The sequence below is a fragment of the Patella vulgata genome, chromosome 4 (assembly GCF_932274485.2).
Source record: "Patella vulgata chromosome 4, xgPatVulg1.2, whole genome shotgun sequence".
NCBI classification, from domain to species: domain Eukaryota; kingdom Metazoa; phylum Mollusca; class Gastropoda; family Patellidae; genus Patella; species Patella vulgata.
The window spans coordinates 874,621-895,829 of record NC_065882.2 but is presented as its reverse complement, the minus strand read 5'-3'; the positions used below and the strand labels follow the sequence as shown (position 1 = coordinate 895,829).

At 39.1% G+C, this 21,209-nt stretch overlaps 1 protein-coding gene across 4 annotated transcripts in view; it reads left to right on the top strand.

The window, feature by feature from the left end:
- The window catches only part of LOC126817645 (gonadotropin-releasing hormone receptor), a 101,399-nt gene that overhangs the window by 15,515 nt on the left and 64,675 nt on the right, over window positions 1-21,209 (top strand). For all 4 annotated transcript variants that reach the window (XM_050544745.2, XM_050544747.2, XM_050544744.2 and 1 more), the window contains one exon: window positions 18,079-18,183. In XM_050544745.2, coding sequence (XP_050400702.1) covers window positions 18,079-18,183 — 105 coding nt within the window. The remainder of the gene's footprint in view (window positions 1-18,078; window positions 18,184-21,209) is intronic.

Below are 21,209 nucleotides of genomic sequence, written 5' to 3'. Positions count from 1 at the left end.
CTAAAAAACGTATTTAAAACTTTTTCTAACACCAATACAAAATGTAATGCCTTTAACTAACCGAATTCTTTAGCTAATATCTATACAACACACTGTATGACGTAAGCTCTTCGTCATTAGACCAGTTGGGGCAGAAAAGTAGGACGTTAAACCCCATTTCATTTCTATCCCGGTCGGTTTCATGTGGGTTAAACATATTTAGTCGTTGAACATAGAGATACAAGACGCTGGACACGATTTCCCCTACGTAAAACCCCGAATTAAGCCTATTTAGAAGTAGTTTTTATATTGTGTTGTGTGTGTATGTTGGGTGGGTGTTGGGGGTTGGGGGTTGGATGTGTGTGGGGGGGGGGGGGGGGCAGGCTCCAGCTGCAGAACTGATCGACTTACTAAATATCCAGACTTAAAACATTTTTATATTTGCGTTTGTTTATTATTCATATACTTAGCCTCCATTAACATGATAATTTATACAGCGCGTGATGTTATTAGCCTTATATTTATCAAATTCATTTATAGTCTAGTGCAAAACAATATATATATGCATGACTAATTATTCATAGACGACAGCGGATGTTGTATAATCGCTTTGAAATGAAATGAAATGAAATGGGGTTTAATGTCCTACTAGTCTGATCCTAACCTGGGCTAATGAAGACGGGCATACAGTGTGCTATGAGGGAAATTTTGCCCGGACAGCGGCATTACGACCTACTCAAATATCGAATTCCAACTGTCTAGGGATCTTTTATGTGCACGCCAATGTGTACACGGGACCTCGGTTTTTCGTCCCATACGAACGACTAGACAGCTGTCCTTGTCAGGCCATCCGTCCTGCATCACTGACAAGGAGGAACCAAGCCGGAAAATCTGGATGAACTTTCTCGGCAAATGCAGGGATCGAACACCCGACCTCCAGGCTAGCTAGCCAGCGTCTTACCCACTTAGTCACCGTGAATCCCCTGTTGTATAATCGAGATATTTGATGTTTACATGTACGTTAAAATAAAATCTGATCAAAACACAGATCCTATTTCGTTTCGATTTTTATAGTTCACAATTTCGTTTTTCATTTCTTTTCTACACTAGGATCTGGGAGAGTTGTTATATTACCCGCGTTCTGTTTGATATGACGAATTAGCCAATGAAACGGTCTGTTATGGCGAATGCTTGGTGTTTTGTACACGGAACTGCGGGCATTCCACTAGAAACATCAACGCTGAATGGTGAATCAAATATCTGACGTCATAGATTCAAAAGCCGCTCTTGTGATCCCTGACGCGACCGCCCACTACAACCGGCCATCGAAAGTAAAACTAAACGAAATACAGATCTGTATTTGAATCAGATTGGTTAAAATATGATCGTAGATATTGGGGTCGTTTTGTGACTAACAGACGTTATTTCTTTTCATTTCTGGAGCCACGATAGCTAGGTGGTTAAGACGCTGGCTCGCTAGCCTGGAGGTCGGGTGTTCGATCCCTGCATTGGCTGAGAAAGTTCATCCTGATTTTCCGACGTGGTTTCCCCTTGTCAGTGATGCAGAACGGAGGGCCTGACACGGACAGCTGTCTAGTCCTTCGGATGAGACGAAAAACCGAGGTCCCGTGTATACATTAGAATGCACGTAAAGATCTCTTGTCAGTTGGAATTCGATATAAGAGTAGGCGATAGTGCCGCTGCCCGGGCAAAATTTCCCTCATAGCACAGGGTATGGCGTATGCCCGTCTTCATTAGCCCAGTATAGGAGCAGAACAGTAGGACGTTAAACCCCATTTCATTTCATTTCATATTGGTATGGAGGAGAAATTGCACCTACTTTGAATTTTAACTGTCTAGGTACATTTTACGAATTCTATATGGGGCGTTGAATGGTTTTTCTTTTTGCCCCATTCCAATGGTTAGACTTTAATTCCGTTTAAGTAGCGCCGACACCGCGTTTTGAAAGCGAGAACCGGATTGAAAAACTCGGAAGGTTTTCTCGCCCTAACCTGGGATGACACGTATCCTGTATCACGGAATCTAAAATACAGATATGACACCCACACGTGTTAACGAACCCTTTTAGTTACGGCAACCAAAAATAGATATAGCCGTTCCACTCTTTGGATCCTGTGTCACAACTTCAAACAAAGGTGTATCTGACACCACATCACGCGGTGGGGCAGCAAATAGTACATGTTACACTACCTTGTGTCAAAGAACTTTGTAAATTCAAACTACCCTTTGCCACAGTTGAACTTTACGTTGAGTTGCATATAAAATCTTCAAAGACCTTTGTAAATTCAAACCATCTTTATATGGTACAATAATAGTTTCTACAACAACCATAAAGCGCAAATATTTAAACATCAAACACGGTCAATAATTATGATGTCTATCCCGGATGTAGCTAATCGCACGTCTCTCTAGAATCGCTGTATGATGATCTAAAGGAGCCCTAATCGCGCTCTTCCTTATGAGGAGGACATGTACATGAGTCATAGACTGAGCCCTAGGGAATTGGCCAGGTAATTCCTTTACCTGATTCGTCACCCGCACAGGAACTGCCCAGGATTTAAACATATGGGAACCAAGGAGGAAGGGTGGGTGAAGGGTGTCCAGTTTTTGTAGTATGGAAAACCATGTTTGGATTACCAGACTATGACGTCATTGACCGATTTTAGTCTGCAAGATACCTAATTATCCCAAATCTAGCTGTCACCTATTTTTAGGTAACGACTTCAATACAGTAGACCACAGAGAACTTATATATATATAGAGAGAGAAATGGGGTTCAACGTCCACTCGACACAAACTAGGTCATTTCGGGACTAACACATGGTTCAATTTTATTTCAATCATTCGCTTGCGCGTAGGGGTCTTTAGCAGTGGGAGGAAACCGTAGGACCCGGAGAAAACCCACGAGATTGGACAGGCGACCCTACTCCTTGTCACGTACAACCGGGGAATCGAAACCCCGCCAGTTGACTCAATGACAGACCGTATGATACAGCGCGCGCGTGCTAACCATTCGGCCATCCAACCCCCCAGAACTTATATAACTCCTTAAGACAACCGCAAAATAAAGGACAATATATGACAATCCTAACCATTTCTAACTGCTAATCAATAGCGGGTTCGGTGATCTTGTCATCTAATGCGCGCATGCTTTAGATCGCATGGTGTGTCATTGAGTCAGTTTGATCCCATGTTTGTTTTTGACGAGAAATATGGTCACCTCCCCAACCTCGTGGGTTTTCTCCAGGTCCCCCATTTTCCTAACGCTACGAGCAAGACAACTGTATCATATGATCATCCTGTGATCACCTAGTTTGTGTCAAGTGGAACCCCCTCTCCCCCCTCCTTCTCTCTCTCTCTCTCTCTCTCGCCCAATAGCTTAAGTCTAATGAACATTCATCATAAGGTATCCAGTAAAGGAAACCATGCACTTTATTTCCTGTGAAATAAGTTTTTATAAAGTTTTTTGACCCAGCGTTTCCTGCCTTCTTAATAGCCATCAGTGAGGCTATTTGGAGTAACAATTCAGCCTGGCCATGTTTATACGCTTCGTGTTAGCTAGGGTTTATTAGATTTACTAGTCATGAGTGCTTCATTCCTATAATTACCTTGCTTCATAGCAGCTAAAATTGAAATTAACGACGAAAATGACCTCATACGCTCTCTGATGTAATCCACTAATCACGAGCGATAGAGGAAGCATCGGTGGCTCAATGAGTAAGACGGAAGTTCCGTCCGTGTTCGATCCCTGCGTAGGTCGAGAAAAATAATCGGGATTGTCCGGTTCCCCTCTGTCAGTGGTGCTGGACGGAGGGCTTGGCGGGGGGCAATGCATAGTAGCTCGGATAGCGCAAAAATTAGAGATCCATTATACACATCTGCGTGTACGTGAAAAATCCCTTGTCAGTTGGAATTAGATATGAGTAGACCGTGGCGTCTTCATTTTCCCAGTTGGTGCAGAAAAGTAGGCCTTTAAACCTCATTTCATTTTACAGGCGATGAACCTAGACTCAGGGGAAAGATAACCACGCCCCTTTGACGAAAATCTGACTATGTATCTCGCACAATCCATAAATTACGAGATTAGTGAAAACTATTCCAATTAAAACGTGCATTTTTTTAATAGAAAATTCACATATTCATTTGGCGTAATGTTAAACATCACTGTCATCTTTTACAAATGAATTTAAATGAAACTTAACGTCCTACTGTCCTGCTCCGACCGGGATAATAAAAACGGGGTCCTCTTTAACATGGTAAACAAACGTTATATATTGATATATATAAATCTGAAGTCCAGATTTTACAGATAGACGGAGAAAATGACGTAGCACCGACCACCTCAAAAACTTGTTCATATTGAATTCGTCATAAACTTGTTCATATTGACGATGTATTGCATATGTTCTTATCGAATACGTCATGAACGTGCTTATATCGACGATGAACTGCGCACCTGAGAAACGAGCGCCTCATAAACTTGCACACATAGACGATTAGTCGCACATCTTATCATTGTAGCCCAGATTGCGCGCGCTGTATCATAAAGTCTGTCATTGAGTCGACTGGCGCGGTTTCGAATCCCAGGTTGTGCGTGACAAGGAGTAGGTTCGCCTGTCCAACCTCGTGGGTTTTCTCCGGGTCCTCCGGTTTCCTCCCACTGCTAAAGACCCCTGCGCGCAAGCGAATTATTGAAATAAAATTAAACCATATGTTAGTCCCGAAATGACCTAGTTTGTGTCGAGTGGACGTTAAACCCCATTTCTCTCTCTCTCTCTCTGTAGCCCAGATGAAATAGTCGGTCATTAACTTGCACATATCGACGATGAGCTATGCATCTTAGCATCGAGTACCTCGTAAATTGTAGCCCAGATTAAATAGTCGGTCATTAACTTGCACATATCGACGATGAGCTATGCATCTTAGCATCGAGTACCTCGTACATTGTAGCCCAGATTAAATAGTCGGTCATTAACTTGCAGATATCGACGATGAGCTATGCATCTTAGCATCGAGTACCTCGTACATTTACAATGAGTTACACATCTTAGCATTGTAGGCCCGATAAAATAAACCAATGGCATTTAGTAATTGAACTAGAGGATAGAGGTCACTATTCTATGGAATACAATTACTGCTTTTTACTGAGCGACGTTTCGACTAGGCTTCTCTAGTCATTATCATAGCTAGAGAAGCCTAGTCGAAACGTCGCTCAGTAAAAAGCAGTAATTGTATTCCATAGAATTGTGACCTGTATACAATTAGCAGAAGTCCGGAATAAAATGATCCAAAATCTCCATCCAGCATTCTTCATGTCATGGACTCGATACTGTTGAAGTTGACCAATTGTGTTAGAGCTGGATCTCCTGGTCCCGAGTTCACAAAACATTCTCAGACTTTAGTTAAGAAATGAAATGAAATGGGGTTTAAAGTCCTACTGTTCTGCCCTTAACCTGAATGAAGACGGTTTTAGTTAAGAATTTACTTTCAATCACTGTTTATGAGAAATATCTTTGCTCCAGAAACACAAAACTTTACACATAGTTTCTTATTGATGTATTTGATACATTAAAACAATAAAAGTTTTATAAAGGGCTATATTTTAGTTAAAATAAGAAGAACAATTTTAAGTAAATTCTTAATTTAAGTCTGAGAATGCTTTGTGAATTCGAGGCCAGGTTAGAGCTAGATGACCGAGTCTCTTTAAATCTTTGAAGATGGCGTTATAAAGCCTTTCTACGTCATACAATCTTCACCTACGTCATGAAACATACATAGGAGCCATAGAAATATATATTTATATTTCTATGATAGGAGCACTATAACAGTACATTGTTATATTTTTTAAGTTGCACGGAAACTTGTACGAACGTTTATAGACATGGTTACGATGATACACACCGTCCAAACAATTTAGTGTAATCTGCTTGCGATAACATGGAATTCGAAATTCGAAGCAAAACTGCAAAACATTTCCCATTATTATGACACCTCCATGTATCTGACTTGAAAAGACGTCACCTTCAACGCAGTCCAGCCATATTGCCACATCCAGGTGAGTGGCGCATCCACCAGTACACGTAATCGCCTGCAGGAACAAAACAAATTGCATCATTAGGTCTTTAAATAGCCTACTGATCAGATAGCCCTCGTTGATTAAGATCGGCCTTTCTCTCCTTATTAGTTATTGAATTTAAAGAAGTTCGTCACATTATTCACCTTTACGTCAAGGAACAGAGTGTTTAATGGCCTTGAGAGCAAATTGTGCACATACCGCGAGCTGGTAACTATGCAAGTCGACGCTTCGTATTTTAGTAGATAAGTGAAATTATATGTAACAGTATTGTTTCCGTCAGTTTTGGAATTTGGACGATCGACTTACCAATAAGGATCCCGGGTTTACATCTTTGAATTGTAAAAGAAGGCTTAGGAATTCCCCAAACACAGTTTCCACGTGTCATTGATGGCATCTGCTCAAGAAACGGGACATTCAGCCGCGAATCAGGGTGGCGTGCACATACAATAATCATAAAATGATTCATATTCTTGTCTTAAATTCTATTCAGACCTTTAATATATTTATATTGTCAATGGTCCTACTTCCCTTAGCCATTATAGAAAAAACAATCAGGCGCTTAATTGCTGCGAAAAATAACTACCTTCTTTAGGGCCATAATTTACCACGCAACTGGCGTCATGCTCTGGATTTGAACACTTTAAGTGCCAGTCCCTAAATCTTATCATGGGCGTAATTTTAACCGTTTTTGTAAAATAGGAGGGTATTGATATATAAACATTCTAACTCCTGCTTTGATTGTGCTGTATTATTATCTGTATCGACCCATTCACAATAAGTTACCACATCAACCGGTTGAAACATCACGCCATATCTCAGGAAATACTGTTGAAGATTCCCAGGGGTATTTTGATTGTTTTATAATACGATTTACAAACAGCTTTGTTTTAATCCGGATTATATTTTTAAATACAAGACAAACATATGATCTAGCCACGGATCGCGGTTTGACTCTGATCACATCAGTTATATAAAATATAATTTTAATGTAAACATATCTAAACGCGGATCGCGGTATGACGTTGAACCCAGTTTGGCCTTGTTCCTGGAATTGAATCTATTATACAAAATATAATTTATTGTAAGCATATCTAAACACGGATCGCGGTATGACACTGAACCCAGTTTGGACTTGTTCCTGGAATTGAATCACATCATTTATATAAAGTATAATTTTATTGTAAACATATGGCCTTGTTCATGGAACAGTGCTACATCAGTTACGTGTATAATTGGTCCTTTGCTTCTTTGGTTTTTATTGCAATCCTATGATCTAATCAAGAATCGTGGCCTGACTCGGAACCTAGTTTGACTCTCTACGTGAAATTGAACCACATCAGTTATGTATATAAATGTATATAAATGGCTCTTTGGGTTTTATTTAAAACGTATCTTATGACAGTTGATATTGATTGATGATGTTGCGTTACTTTTGTTTTGTGTTTTGATGAAACACTCTGCTGGAGATCTGTTGAACAGCCAAACTGTTTATAAGTAGTTTACATCGGTGATTTGGTGTTAGATTTTGTAATTTGTATTTATACTAACCATATTTGTAACATCGATAATAAATTTTGACCTGTAGAGGGCCCACAAACAAAATGCGAATGGACACACGGACGAAAAGGGACAACGATATAACAATACCACCACCAGTTATTTGAAAATGGATAAGTTCAGCCGTTCGGTTTCATATTTCCTTTTTGCTTATGCCCCCGTCAGACCCGGGTGACGTCCTTACTGGGCTGCTGCGACCGTACAGCGACCAGAAAATGCACAAGGTCGCCGGCAAACGTAAACACAACACGAGAAAATGTCCCAAAAATTTACAAACTTGAAAAAAGACGCGTTCTTACAGCTTTCCAGGTCAGATCGCTTACCTTGGCGTTTGTTTTGAACATGCTTAAAACAAACGCCGTGACTCGGCGATCATTGGCGACCATGGAGACTACAGCACGGTATCTGGTGTTTCCTTCACGCTTTTACCACGCGTATGACGATTTTGACGCGCTCTGCGACCATTTTCCGTAGTGTCGCCGTAAGGACGCCACCCCAGTCTGACGGGGTTATAATATTATGTCTACTCGTGTCTATTTATTGTCTTTTATATTACGTTTGTCTGTCAAAAGACGTCAATGACTAAGGTAGCCTTTGGGAACTACAAAAATAAGAAACCTAGCAAATCTTGTACCGAGTGAAACGGTGACGTCGTACAAGATTAAAATCTCAACGGTATTTAAAATTTTATTCCAAATAAAAATGTATAATATAGTTGCTATCACGATTCACGCTACGATTGAAATTGTGGTTTTAAACTCGAAGTAAGCGTGGTGATCCTATCAGGTTTTATCATATATTGAGGTCAGTCGTACCAGTGATGTTGATCGTATCGAAACGTAGTAGATCGTGGACTTAAATGGGGCAATCCTATCGTAACGACCTCGTGGGTTTTCTCCGGGTCCTCCGGTTTCCTCTCACTGCTAAAGACCCCTACGCGCACGCTAATTATGAAAATAAAATTGAACCATATGTTAGGCCCGAAATGACCTAGTTTGTGTCGAGTGGACTTTAAACCCTATCTCTCGGTTTTGCGTTCAATCTGAGCGACTGTAAGTTGTTCCTTCTCAGGAACCTCCGCCCAACACCACTGACAAGGGAAAGCTCGCCGACGTTTTACTCACTGTTCGATCCCTGCATTGGTCGAAAAACTTCATCGGGATGGGGTTTAACATGCACTCGACACAAACTAGGTCATTTCGGGACTAATTAATGGTTTAATTTTATTTCCATAATTCGCTTGCGCGTAGGTGTCTTTAGCAGTGGGAGGAAACCAGAGGACCAAGAGAAAACCCACGAGGTTGGACAGGCGAACCTACTCCTTGTCACGTACAACCGGGGATTCGAAACCAAGCCAGTTGACTCAATGGCAGGCTTTATGATACAGCGCGCATCGTGCTAACCATTTGGCCATCCACCCCCCCCCCCCACACCTAGTCGTTCGGAGGGGACGAAAAACCGAGCCCCGTGTATACATTGTCGTGCATGTAAAAGATCCCTTGACAGTTGGAATTCGATATAAGAGTAGGGTAGTGCCGCTGTCCGGTCAAACATTTTCGTCATAGCACACTGAATGGTGTATGGCCGTCTTCATTAGCTGAGTCGGAGCAAAACAGTAGGACGTTAATCACCGTTTCATTTCGTTTTCATTTTACTCTCTGAGTCACCGCGGCTCCCATATATAAAAACATCGTAGGATAAAATTGTAATCTCACTGATAAATCAACGAATTAGTATTCCATTCCAGAACAGCAATTTTAATATTAGGATACAAGGAGATACAATTTAGAACGGAACAAGATTATACAAAATCTATTTACCGAATTTTCAAGAATAGCGACTTTATTACATTAACTCCTTTCATAAATAATATAGTGCATTTATCTATCAATTGGATTAAAGATATGAAACTGAGTTTCAAATTAAATATGCATTGAAGTTTATTAAATTAGAACAGTAATCAATGCAGTACAAAGCTTCTTCTATGGATCTAAAAGCTTCTTTTTATTGGCTAGCAGAAGGCTTCGTTAAGTACGCGTAAGAGACGATTGGCTTTTTAGCTGTGATTTCCCGGTTTCGTCCTTTTATTGATAAAAGTGAAAGAAATAAAGTGTGTTATACCCCTTGAGTTCTGTTCATCAATGTTAAATATTTTAAAGTTCAATATATTTTAAAATCAGATTAAGTCTAATTCTAAAATCATTTTAATTTATAATACTTGTTTATAGTTTCGTAGATAGGATTTGAGAAGTCACGGTGCGACACAGATATCTCTGCATAATGATTATCAAATAGGTCTAGAGTTCCTACATGTATCCACACCAGGCTTCAATCCCATGTATAATTATAAAGAATTTCGGCTCTAAACCGATGGTCAATTTTTGTGAATTACTTTCAGTAAACTTTTCGGAGGGCCTGACAAGGACAGCTGTCTAGTCCTTCGGATGAGACGAAAAACCGAGGTCTCGTGTATACATTGGAATGCACGTAAAAGATCCCTTGGCAGTTGGAATTCGATATAAGAGTAGGCGATAGTGCCGCTGCCAGGGCAAAATTTCTCTCATAGCACACTGTATGGCGTATGCCCGTCTTCATTAGCCCAGCATATGAGCAGAACAGCAGGACGTTAAACCCCATTTCATTTCATTTCATTTTATATAAATTATTAATTAGACACTAAATAACTTATCCAGACCATAATCAACCCTCGATGCCATCTGAGGGGTCCGATTTTCATTAGAAGTGAATCCGATCTGCCGTTTTTAAAGATCATTGATGATAAACCGTAAAAATGGATAATCGAGACTTTGTTTAATATCGGAACAACGGTAACAATGACAATCGAGGCTACAGTGTTAAGAAAATGAGTATTTCCCGACTCCAGAGTGAAGTAATTTGACTGACATTTTCAGAATATTCTATTTACATTATCTATTTTGTAATTATTTTAACTGGAACTGTCAGCTCTTTATCTAATGTTCCATAATGCCACTTTAAGAACTATATATAAATACCGAACGAACTTCAAAGACCGACCTGTTTCCTGTCAGTGTAGTGTAATATTATCGATTAATCGGGCAATGATCGATCATTTGTCAATAATTAATCACTTTGTGCTAATAAGCTTACTAAGATATTCAGACATGGCAACCAAGGGCACTTCTATTTAAAGATCCATTATGATAGAGGTAAATGGATCTTTAAATAGAGCTAAATCTGTCTATTGCAGGTCTTTCTTTAGGTCTGAAATGTTATCTAAATTATTAATTAGACATTTATTAACAAAACAAGACAATAATCAACTCTCAATGGCATTGGATACTCGAGATTTTAACTAGACTAGAACAGTTGCCATTAACTTGAATGAAATTTTCTATATTTTCATTTTCCATTATATATTTTTGAGCTATTATAGCAAGAATGGTAAGCTCTTTATCTAAATCTTACATAATGTATCTTTAACAGACAAAAATTTATAGTTACCTGTGACAGATGCTGGCCTTGTGTGTGTTGACATATGGAATGTGATCGAAGAGATTTTTATTTAATAGCCCTACACCAGAGTTCACAAAGCATTCCCAGACTTAAGTTTGGAAATTACTCAATTTTCAATCAATGTTTATCAAATAGCTTTAACCCAGAAACACAAAAAATTGCACATAGTTTCTTATTTATGTGATACATTAAAACAACAACAGTTTTATAGACGGCTATATTTTAGTTAAAATACGACGAACAGTTTTGAGTAAATTCTTAACTTTAAGTCCGAAAAGGCTTTGACAACTGATGGCCTGGGGCCTGTTTCACGAAATGTTAACTAAGATAAAATCCAAATTTTAGTAATTTGATTGAAAAATATTAGATTAATTTTAGTGCTTAGCCAATCAAAATTGAAGTATCTACTAAAATTTGGATTTTATCTTAAGTTAGAATTTCGTGAAACAGGGCCCAGATCTCTGAGCTGACCTTATGATCCACATAATTTGCTTCACTAAGCACTTTTAAAGATAGCGTCCCGCTCCCCAACTTATCCAAACTGACGGAGATAACAAAACACTGGCAACAGTGAAGTACTGCGTATCTGCTGTATGTATAGAGAATTTCCTTCTCGTCTTATCGACAAGTGTTGATATTTTTAGATATCAAAAAAGACGAGTAGGAGATTTTATTTATCACCCAACCCTTTCTTACACGCACAATTAAATAAATATAATTCTTTTGATATAAATAAAATTAATGTAAAGTAATATCTCCACCGTAGATATCGCTCTGTAGAATATGAAAGTTATCCCACAAGCGATATCTACTGGGATAAATCCGGCTAAACTTTGGCTCCTTAAATAAAAACAGTTAACATATAAGTAGGGATGGGATAATGCTAAAACTTTTTAAACGCAAAGTGGTTTCCGAAGCGAAATACGCTGAAAAAAAAAAGAATTTGGCCAAGAATATGAAAGTTATCCCACAACCGATATTTACTGTGATAAATCAGGTTAAAATTTGGATCTTTAAAGGAAACCATGTAAGCTATGTAAAGTATTTAGTGGTAAAAAAAATATTAGCTTGTACTTTGGTACATATATTTCATCGGTTCATCTCAGTATGTCTTCGAGTCATGTCTATAATCCACCAATCAATCAATCAATCAAGAGTAATGATATTATTATTTTAATGTGTGAAACTTTCAACCTGGTAGGTGGAATTATAATTAGCTAATGGAGTCAATTGCTTTCTTCATTTATGGTTTGTCTGGGTTTAATCCCCAGAGGATGTCCCTTCTCCATTTAAAACACACAATATTTACAGGCGACAAGTCGCTAACTCAATATTATTCAAAGTCTTCGGTATTGTAAAGACGACTTATTGGTCAGTTTAAATCAACATTGATGTGAAAAGATGGGCTTCTGATATCCAAATGGACACACGAATCGCGCCCCCCCAGGATTCTTTCGAGCGCCATTTATAATGAAGCGACTCGATGAACGAGGCAAAACATACCCCATAGGAGAATACTACCTGTGTATATTAAGACTAGGATAGCCAGACGCAAAAGACTGCCATTCAATTTGGACTCTTCGCGTATTTCACCAAACATTACTGATTAGAAATTAATGTAAATACAGAAACGATTGAATGTAAATCAGTTTATATAGATTCATATTACATTATGATATGTGTTGCTACCCATTTGTGTCCGTTTTTAGCTGCCAAAGAATAGCGATTTAGCTTCTTTAATACATCAGTTCTAAATGACGGTAAAGCCACCATCAGTAAATAGTTATTATGCTACATTGTTCTTGTTATTTTTTTAATACTGTTACCTGTCGCAGGTAATAATGACGTGTATGTCAGAAAAACTCTAATCAGGTGCGCTTTTTGTTGTTTATATCAGACTCTGCCGTTCTTCGAGAACCCTTGTTAAAAATGTCGTTTCGTACTTCGCCAGGAACAAGACTAATTTAAAAGCCAAATGTTTTTGTTGCACTGTTCAAAGTTTTGTAGTTCCATATATTTGAGTTCTGAAATTTTAACAATACATCGTACACAGGAACTGAATCGGTTAATAATTGAACAAGACCCCATAAATTGGCGTGACTTTATCAAGTTAATTCATCAATTACGTCTGATATTGCAATCGTTATTTTTTTCTGATAGATCTGGCAGGTTTAGGTTTTAAAATGAGGTTATCAGTATTGAGCTGATTATCCTTTCATCATTAACTAAATTGTCAACATCAGAACGTGTTTGGTTTCGATTGTCCAAACGCTTTAAACCGTCTTATTTGTTTTCGGTTAGAAATACTAATTTAAAAAAAGATCTTTTGTAAACCGTTTTGTCAATTAAAACTCTGTTGTGTTGATCATACTTTCACCCTTAACTCAATCCCCAACATCACAACGTATTTGTTTTCTACCCCGAGTTTTAGAAGAAAGAATTAGTTAAATTTACTCAGATTTATCCAGCATTATGATCCACAATTGCTTTCTAATCCTTCTATTATTTTTGTTGGTATAACAATCAATCATTCACCGACAGCGCTGAAACTGATCTGAACTAATTGTATATGTACCAAGAAGGCTGTTAATTATATCACATTGCTAGGCTGTTATAGTAATCACACGATATTATCAAATACAACGAATGATATAATCATATCTTTTGGCACTTTCCTCTAAAACATTAGAACCTAGAACTAGACGATCTTCATGCTAACTTTCCTCTAGAACCAGAGAACCTAGAACTGGACGATTGTCGTCTTCACTCTCGATATCAAACAATGATTGCACCTTTTATTTAGATGGCCAACACTGACTAAATAGTTTCCACTTGCTGTGTTTATCTTACAATAGAGTTTTATTTGCTAGATCAGAGGGGTGGATGGCCGAATGGTTAGCGGGTGTGCGTTGTATCATAAGGTCTGTCATTGAGTCAAATAAATACTGTTTAAACCGTACGTGTAACTCAACGCCCATCCTCATTAGCCTACTTGGTGCAAGGGCATGCAATCTGTTTTTCTCTAACTCCCTGGTAGGCTATGGGGGAAATATTGCCCAGACAGTGGCGTTACGGCCTTCAATTACATCGAATTCCATCCACGCCAATGTGTACACAGGACCCCGATCTTTTGTCCCATCCCAACGACTAGACAGTTGTCCTTGTCGGGCCCTCTATCCTGCACCACTGACAATGGGAAACCATACCGGAAAATTCCGATAAACTATCTCGTCGAACACCTGGAGCGAATCCGCGGCCTCTAGGCTTTGGGAGCGCCCGTCTTATTCACTTAACCACCGTAGCTCCGACAAGTGCACGGAAACCAGACACCTGGAGCGAATCCGCGGCCTCTAGGCTAGGACGCGAGCGTCTTATACGCTTAACCACCGTGGCTCCGACAAGTGCACGGAAACCAGACACTGGATACTTATCTTTGTATGAAATCCTATTAATCAACAGCACCATTTCCCGTTGCAATAAAAGAGGTAATTAGTTAATCCCAGCGGAAACCTAACATGGACATTTCTAGCCATAAACCAAATATTGAAACAACCTTAGTAAAATATGTAAAATGAATGGGAGTCAATGTTCTGTTGTTCTCACAGCTTATAATTTAGATGATGAATATTAGAAAATTGTAGTGCCTGGTTAATTCCAGAATGATTTCCTCTGCTTTGTGAAAGGGACACTGGCGAACGTTTTGTTGGGAATTCATCTTGAAGGCAAGCTATTTCCAGAATGATTGCTTTCAGAGAGAGAGAGAGAGAGGGGGGGGGGGAGACTAACATATGGTTCAATTTTATTTAAACAAATCGCTTGCGCGTAGCGGGTTTTAAGAGAGGGGGTGGGAACCGGAAGACCAGTAGAAAACCTACGAGGTTGGTCAGGCGACCCCACTCCTTGTCCCCTAACGCAGAAGCGGGGATTCGAAACCACGCCACTTGACCTTATGATTTCACACACGCGTTAAACCACTAGACCACCACCACCCAACCCCCACCCCCTTACTTTGTGAAAAGGGCGCTGGTGAACGTTTTATTTGAAATTCACTTAGGTGGTTGGCTTATTTCGGACTTATTGGCTTTAATTTGTGAAAGGTACCTCCTCAACCAAAATTGTTGCAGCCTGGCTCTGTATTTATAAAATGTACACTAGATACACTTGGCAAACCTCGGCAGTCTCTAGTACCCTACAAATAGCCACAGCTGTATGAAGAATTCCGCCATTGGAACTACTTTCAAGTTCCCGGATTACAAATAGCGTCGCCCAGGAAGACGCCTGTGAAGAGTGTTTTATCATACAAAGCTTTCAAAGTCTAAAGCTGTTTTTCTTCCAAGTTTATCCGATTTTCTTTAAACGAAGGACAAATTTCGAATGAAAATTCTCCACACTCTTTGAAATTCTTCTAAAAGCGACACGTTGTCCAAATAAGTAAACCGGTAGCCGCATCACAATTGTATAGATGTAGGTACATATCACTTACCGTCCTACAGCCGAGGCTAGATATGGTGTACCGGAATCTGCCGATGTTTGCCGAGTGATCTAGATACACCTTCCGCTGGTAACTCATTCACTTAAGGGCCGGTCACACAGGCTTCCGCGAGTTGATCACGAGTGTATCGCGAGGAAGAACTGTCAAACGCGAAGTAAGCGCGGTCACAAGTGAATGACACGTGAATGAAACGTGGTGGACTCGCGAATAACAAGTGCGCACACGCGCGAAAAATTTTACACGCGCACGGAGTCCGATTTTATTTTTGAGCAGCACAAAAATTCGGCGCAACGGCCACCGCGTGTCGCACACGTGGTGTAAACGCTGTACAAACGCGGGCCAAACGCGATAACACGTGGTACACTCGCGGATCACAAGTGGACGACAAGTGGTCACTCGCGGGCAAACGCAAAATTTCTTCGTGTGACTGCGTGTGTAGCACTTGTCATCCACTTGTGATCCGCGTGTCTACAGCGTTCCTACCACCTGTGATAGCGTGTGCTCCACGTGTAAAAGGCTTCCTCAGGGATTGTGTCACGAGTCATCCGCGGGCCATTCGCGTGTTTTCGCGTTGAATCGCGATTGAACCACGACTGATTCGCGTGTCGTCCACGACCCAATCTCGTTTGTACCACTAGTTATTTCTGCTATAAAAAGATCGCGTGTGGGCCATTTTTCATCAGTTGTGATCAAGAACACCGGACGCGGCGGCTTTTATACACGCGGGCGGCAAGCGGAGCACAAGTGATCGGCACGTGATTCACACGCGGAGCACATGTGGAGCACAAGTGATACACACGCGCTGCGTGTGACCCCATTTTCTGACCACAAGCGCTCACACACGGAGGACTCGTGGTGGACACGCGATGCACACGCGCGCGTGTGGTCCACTTGTCATTCGCGTGTCCAGCATGTCTGAGACAAATTGGTTGATTTTCACCGCGTGTAGAAAAAATTTGCAAAATTTATAGCAAAATTACACGTGATCAACTCGCGGAAGCCTGTGTGACCGGCCCATAAGTAATAGTCATAAATATGACTAGTTTAATTTATACCATGACAGAAATAATCCCCAGACAGATTTTACCAGAATTTATTCTGTCCACCCTTGCCTTTTTACGAGTTTTATTTCAGATACTAGAGCTATAAAAAGCCAGCAAATATTGAAAGAAATAACAACCCGATCATAAAACTAAAATCCAGAAAGTTTCCGTTACTATTCTTTTTGTGCACGTGATCATTAAAATAGTTTAATTGTTATTGATGTCTACAGGAAAAGCAAACGACCTCTGTCGGAATAAACCAAAATTGCCATAAATAAACCCTTTCGGTTAATGTCTTTTTTTGGTATTCAGCAATTTGAAAGAGTCTGAAGGGAACTATTGAATACATAGCATTTAAATAAGTGAGAAATGGTACCACTATGTCAATGTCGTCTACAGCTTTCTCTAAAGAGATCCGTGAATGGTTCGAATGATTTCTTGTGGTCTTATTTTCAAAGAATTCATTCAGTTATTATGAACTGAACTGTTTCAAGATGATAAAATATACAATATGTCTGTCTTGTAAAACAAGACTATCGTCGTCAGTCAGATTAATCAGTCGTATTGGAGAACCCTTAATCAGAGAACCAAGCCCGTAGCTAGCTGGGGGGGGGGGGGCAACAGGGACAGCTGCCTCCCCTGGAAAAAAAATCGGAAAACCCAATGGTGCCTTTGACCTTTCCATTGGACGCAATACGAAGCCAACGACCCATGTGCCCCCCCTTCCCCAGCTAGCTATGGGCTATAGGGCTGTGGACTAAAATGTTTAGGTCAAAGGGATCAATCAACCCGTAGTGATTCGCATTTAAGGGAGGCTTTCAGACCCAAGAACTTGCTCCGTTCTCTGTTTATATTTGAGTTCATTCCGATATGCCGTTAAAACGCTTATATATAAAAACAACTTCTTGAAGACAAAACAATTGGGATTTTAATTGAGGTTTCTTTTACCCGCTTTTGTTTTCAGGGGACAATGACGGAGCTTAATATAATCGACGATTGCGACAGGTAGATTAATCTCCCGCAATAAAACCCCAAGTGGTCACAATAAACACGCAATGTCAGACCTACAATCTCAAGGTCAAGAAGGTTAAGCTTTATTGGCGCGTAAGATACAAAATTATTTGATTGATCACAGACTTATTTGATTGATAACAGACTTAACCTGAATAATTTTATTTAAACACATGACTTTGCATTTGGACTTATGTGTGTCAGAATATGTTGTTTTGTATTTAAATAAGGAGATTGAATTGAGAAAAAAGCAGAAAGTAAAACTCTCTAAATTTCAATCATTACACCGGAGGTGGTTGGCGTAAAATGACTTCTGTATATTGGGGCTATTTAGACATTGGTGCACCAGATCCCTATCCCTTGAATGTCAAACTACAATGTAAACTTTATTTTTCTGTTTTCAGTGAGAGACGGTTATGGTTGTTACCATTATAGAACAAAATCATCTCAAGATTCCGTGAAAAAATATATGTGTATAACAGCCAGTGACGATAAATCTACTACCACAGGTAAGTTTATCATATAATAAACCCGAAACTTAAAGAAATGGCCCTAACACTGAGCCTTGTGGTACACCACAAGCGTTGGTAACAACTTTGACCGGGAAGCTTAATTATGAAGGGGATTATCTAGCTTTGCGTCAAGTTATATACCATGATATATCAGACGGGGGTGTTAACTTTCCCCAACAGACTTTAAATATGGGATTTTCAAAAATGTTGTAGCATGTAAACCACCTTTGAAATGCGGCATGCAATATTTTCTAACGTAGCGGTTGTGTCATCATTTGAAAAGAAAAACAATGTTCAATCTTGGCATGCTGAAAAAAAATATTACTTATTAGAATTTTCAACATCACAACAGAATTGTACAAAGCTCGGTGTTTCTGAACGGCGAAGCTTAAAAATTGTTCTAATTATCTGGTAGCCAAAATTGAGTTCATTAACATTAGGTCAATTGACTAGTAAACAATGGATACTATTAGAGTAGGTTGGGTGGAGATAAATATGTTTATTCAACATGTATTAGGATAATGGCTTCTTGATAACCATTACAAACTGCACAAAGACTGGGTCATGGGGTTAGTCTAACGCGACAATTTACTTCATACGGTTTTTAATCAATTAACGTGTCGCGAGACCCCTCTCCTGTTATAAAGGTTTATTCCCCTAACGCCGATTCATCGAGTTTTAGGGAAAAAATTTGGTCGGTGTTAAGGGGTCGACTGGCCAAGAACAATAGACCCAAGCTGGGGGATAAAACTAATTAAGCCGATAATTTTGGGAGCATTTATTTTTTACAAAAATTTATAACAATCTTTAACACATAACATTACAAATAATTTTAACTTTTGGCACGCATAAAATGTCCAACATAGTCCCAAAATTCTAACAAATTCAATCCTCCTTTTGCATCTTCGATCTTTCTGTTGATATCTGTGTATTTTTTCCTTTTAGGTGGTTGTCGCTGGCCACTCCAATACTGCAACAACTGAATTTCGATCGTCTTTTGCTCTTCTTTCAAAAATGCCATCACTTCAAAAATATTCGGATGAGCTTTTCCAATTAAAATTTTTTTAGACGCCCGTGCCACCCCTCTAAAGAATTGTTGGTTCTTCGCGTGGTTTGGTTGTGGTTCCATTGTACTTGAGTAAATTGACCGTCTAACCATTGGGTAACCATATAGTCGGCCAGTTGTTGAAATTTCTCATTATCTGGTACCTCGGCCATTATTTGGATTCATGCGTCATCAATCTGCAAATAAAAGAAAGATACATATAAATTATCTATATTTACAAGATTACGATGTAGAATATGATATTAATCGGTGTATTGTGCATTGATTAAAAATATTCTTACCTGAAAAATGGAAGGTTGAAGGTTGAATCCGTTTTCACTTGCCACTTGCTTCAAGAGACCAAAAGCTCTCCGGTATGTCGACTCTCTGTTGTCAGGTAAAAAGAAAATTACCAATGGAACAGGACGATCTTGGATCAGTGCGTGGATGGCGTATAGTTGTTAAAAAATTCGTGGGCATATATAAAATGTTCCATCGCCAAAAAGTACATTCGCGTCACACAAAGATTCAAGATTCTGTCTTGTGGTAAATCCGAAAATTTTCTCATCGTCACCATCATTGATGAATAAAAACTGTTCTCCGCTATCTGTCTGTTGAAAAAGGTCGGGCACAACAATGTCACGTCGATGTTTAGATAATTAGGGAAATTTCTTATTCCTGGCTCTATATAGGGTGCTCTTCTTGGAGTAAAATGTTGGCGATGGTGGTTCTATTGTCGTCTGTTCATTCACCATTCCGTTTACCGTTTATTTCTTCTTGGTAAAGTTGTGTAATCGGATTTGTCGTAGATTGGACCTTTTCCTTTAAGCACTGCATCATTTCTGTGATCTATAAAAAAATAAGATTTATTTTATAATAACAATGAATAAATAGTAGAATATAAAATTAGAAGCTTACGACAGAAATTAAAAAAAAATCAGAATTCAAGTGTAATTTTAAAGATGCTTTTTATAACACAGTAACTTACTTGTATATCGGATAGGCTGTTGGGTGGTTGTGGTCGACGTCTATTCTGCTAACTATATCGTTAATGGTAGATGCTGTAGCCCTACATCCCTTGCTCTTTTCGCAGCACTGCCATATAACTAAGTCGTTATTCTTTCTCTTATTCAGTCTATACTTAAAACCAACAACACATAGGTAACTGCCACCTCTTGCTGTAGGAAGAAACTTAGATTGTAACTGTGCATTAGCCATCGTAGAAAGAAATGTATATGAAATGTCTTGGGATTATTTACGTATTTATACTTATTTTGAGAAATAATCACAATGAACTGAATTTCGATCACTTGTCAGCTTCTTGTTGAACTGTCGTATATTATTTTATTAATTAATGAGTGAGTTGAATTTAAGTGAACTATATTAATAATCTGAACAAAGTAAAGTAAACTATAGATTAAGAAAACTATAGTTAGTGAGTTGAATTTAAGTGAACTATATTAATAATGACTGGTCCGTACCTCATTAACGCCTTTAATCCGTTCTTAACCCATCAAAGAGTGCCGCGGTCGACTTTCCAAACTCTGGTGAGTCGGCGTTATGGGAAGACACCGTTATAAACGTAACGACATAGGGACACATGATTAACACCATGGACATTCTCCGGTCTCCGTAACATAATAGACAGAAGGATATAATATACACAGGGTCCCTGGCGCACTTAAGTAAATGGAGACCCCTGCCTCCACCCCTCCTTCCTAAAATAGGTTTTGTTTATACTGTTTTCAATGTCGAAGACTGTGAATGATATTGAGTTAAAGACTTGCCGCCTTTAAATTCTCTCTATATACTTGGTTACTTTAAAGTAAATAAATAAATCTAATTGAAATGATGTTGAGGATGTATATCATCATACAAATAATGTAACTAACAGTGATACATCAAATATTTCATTTATTTTCGTTCATGTCGAAATCTGATATGAAATAAACAAGTTATCGCTTCAATAACTTTGTTT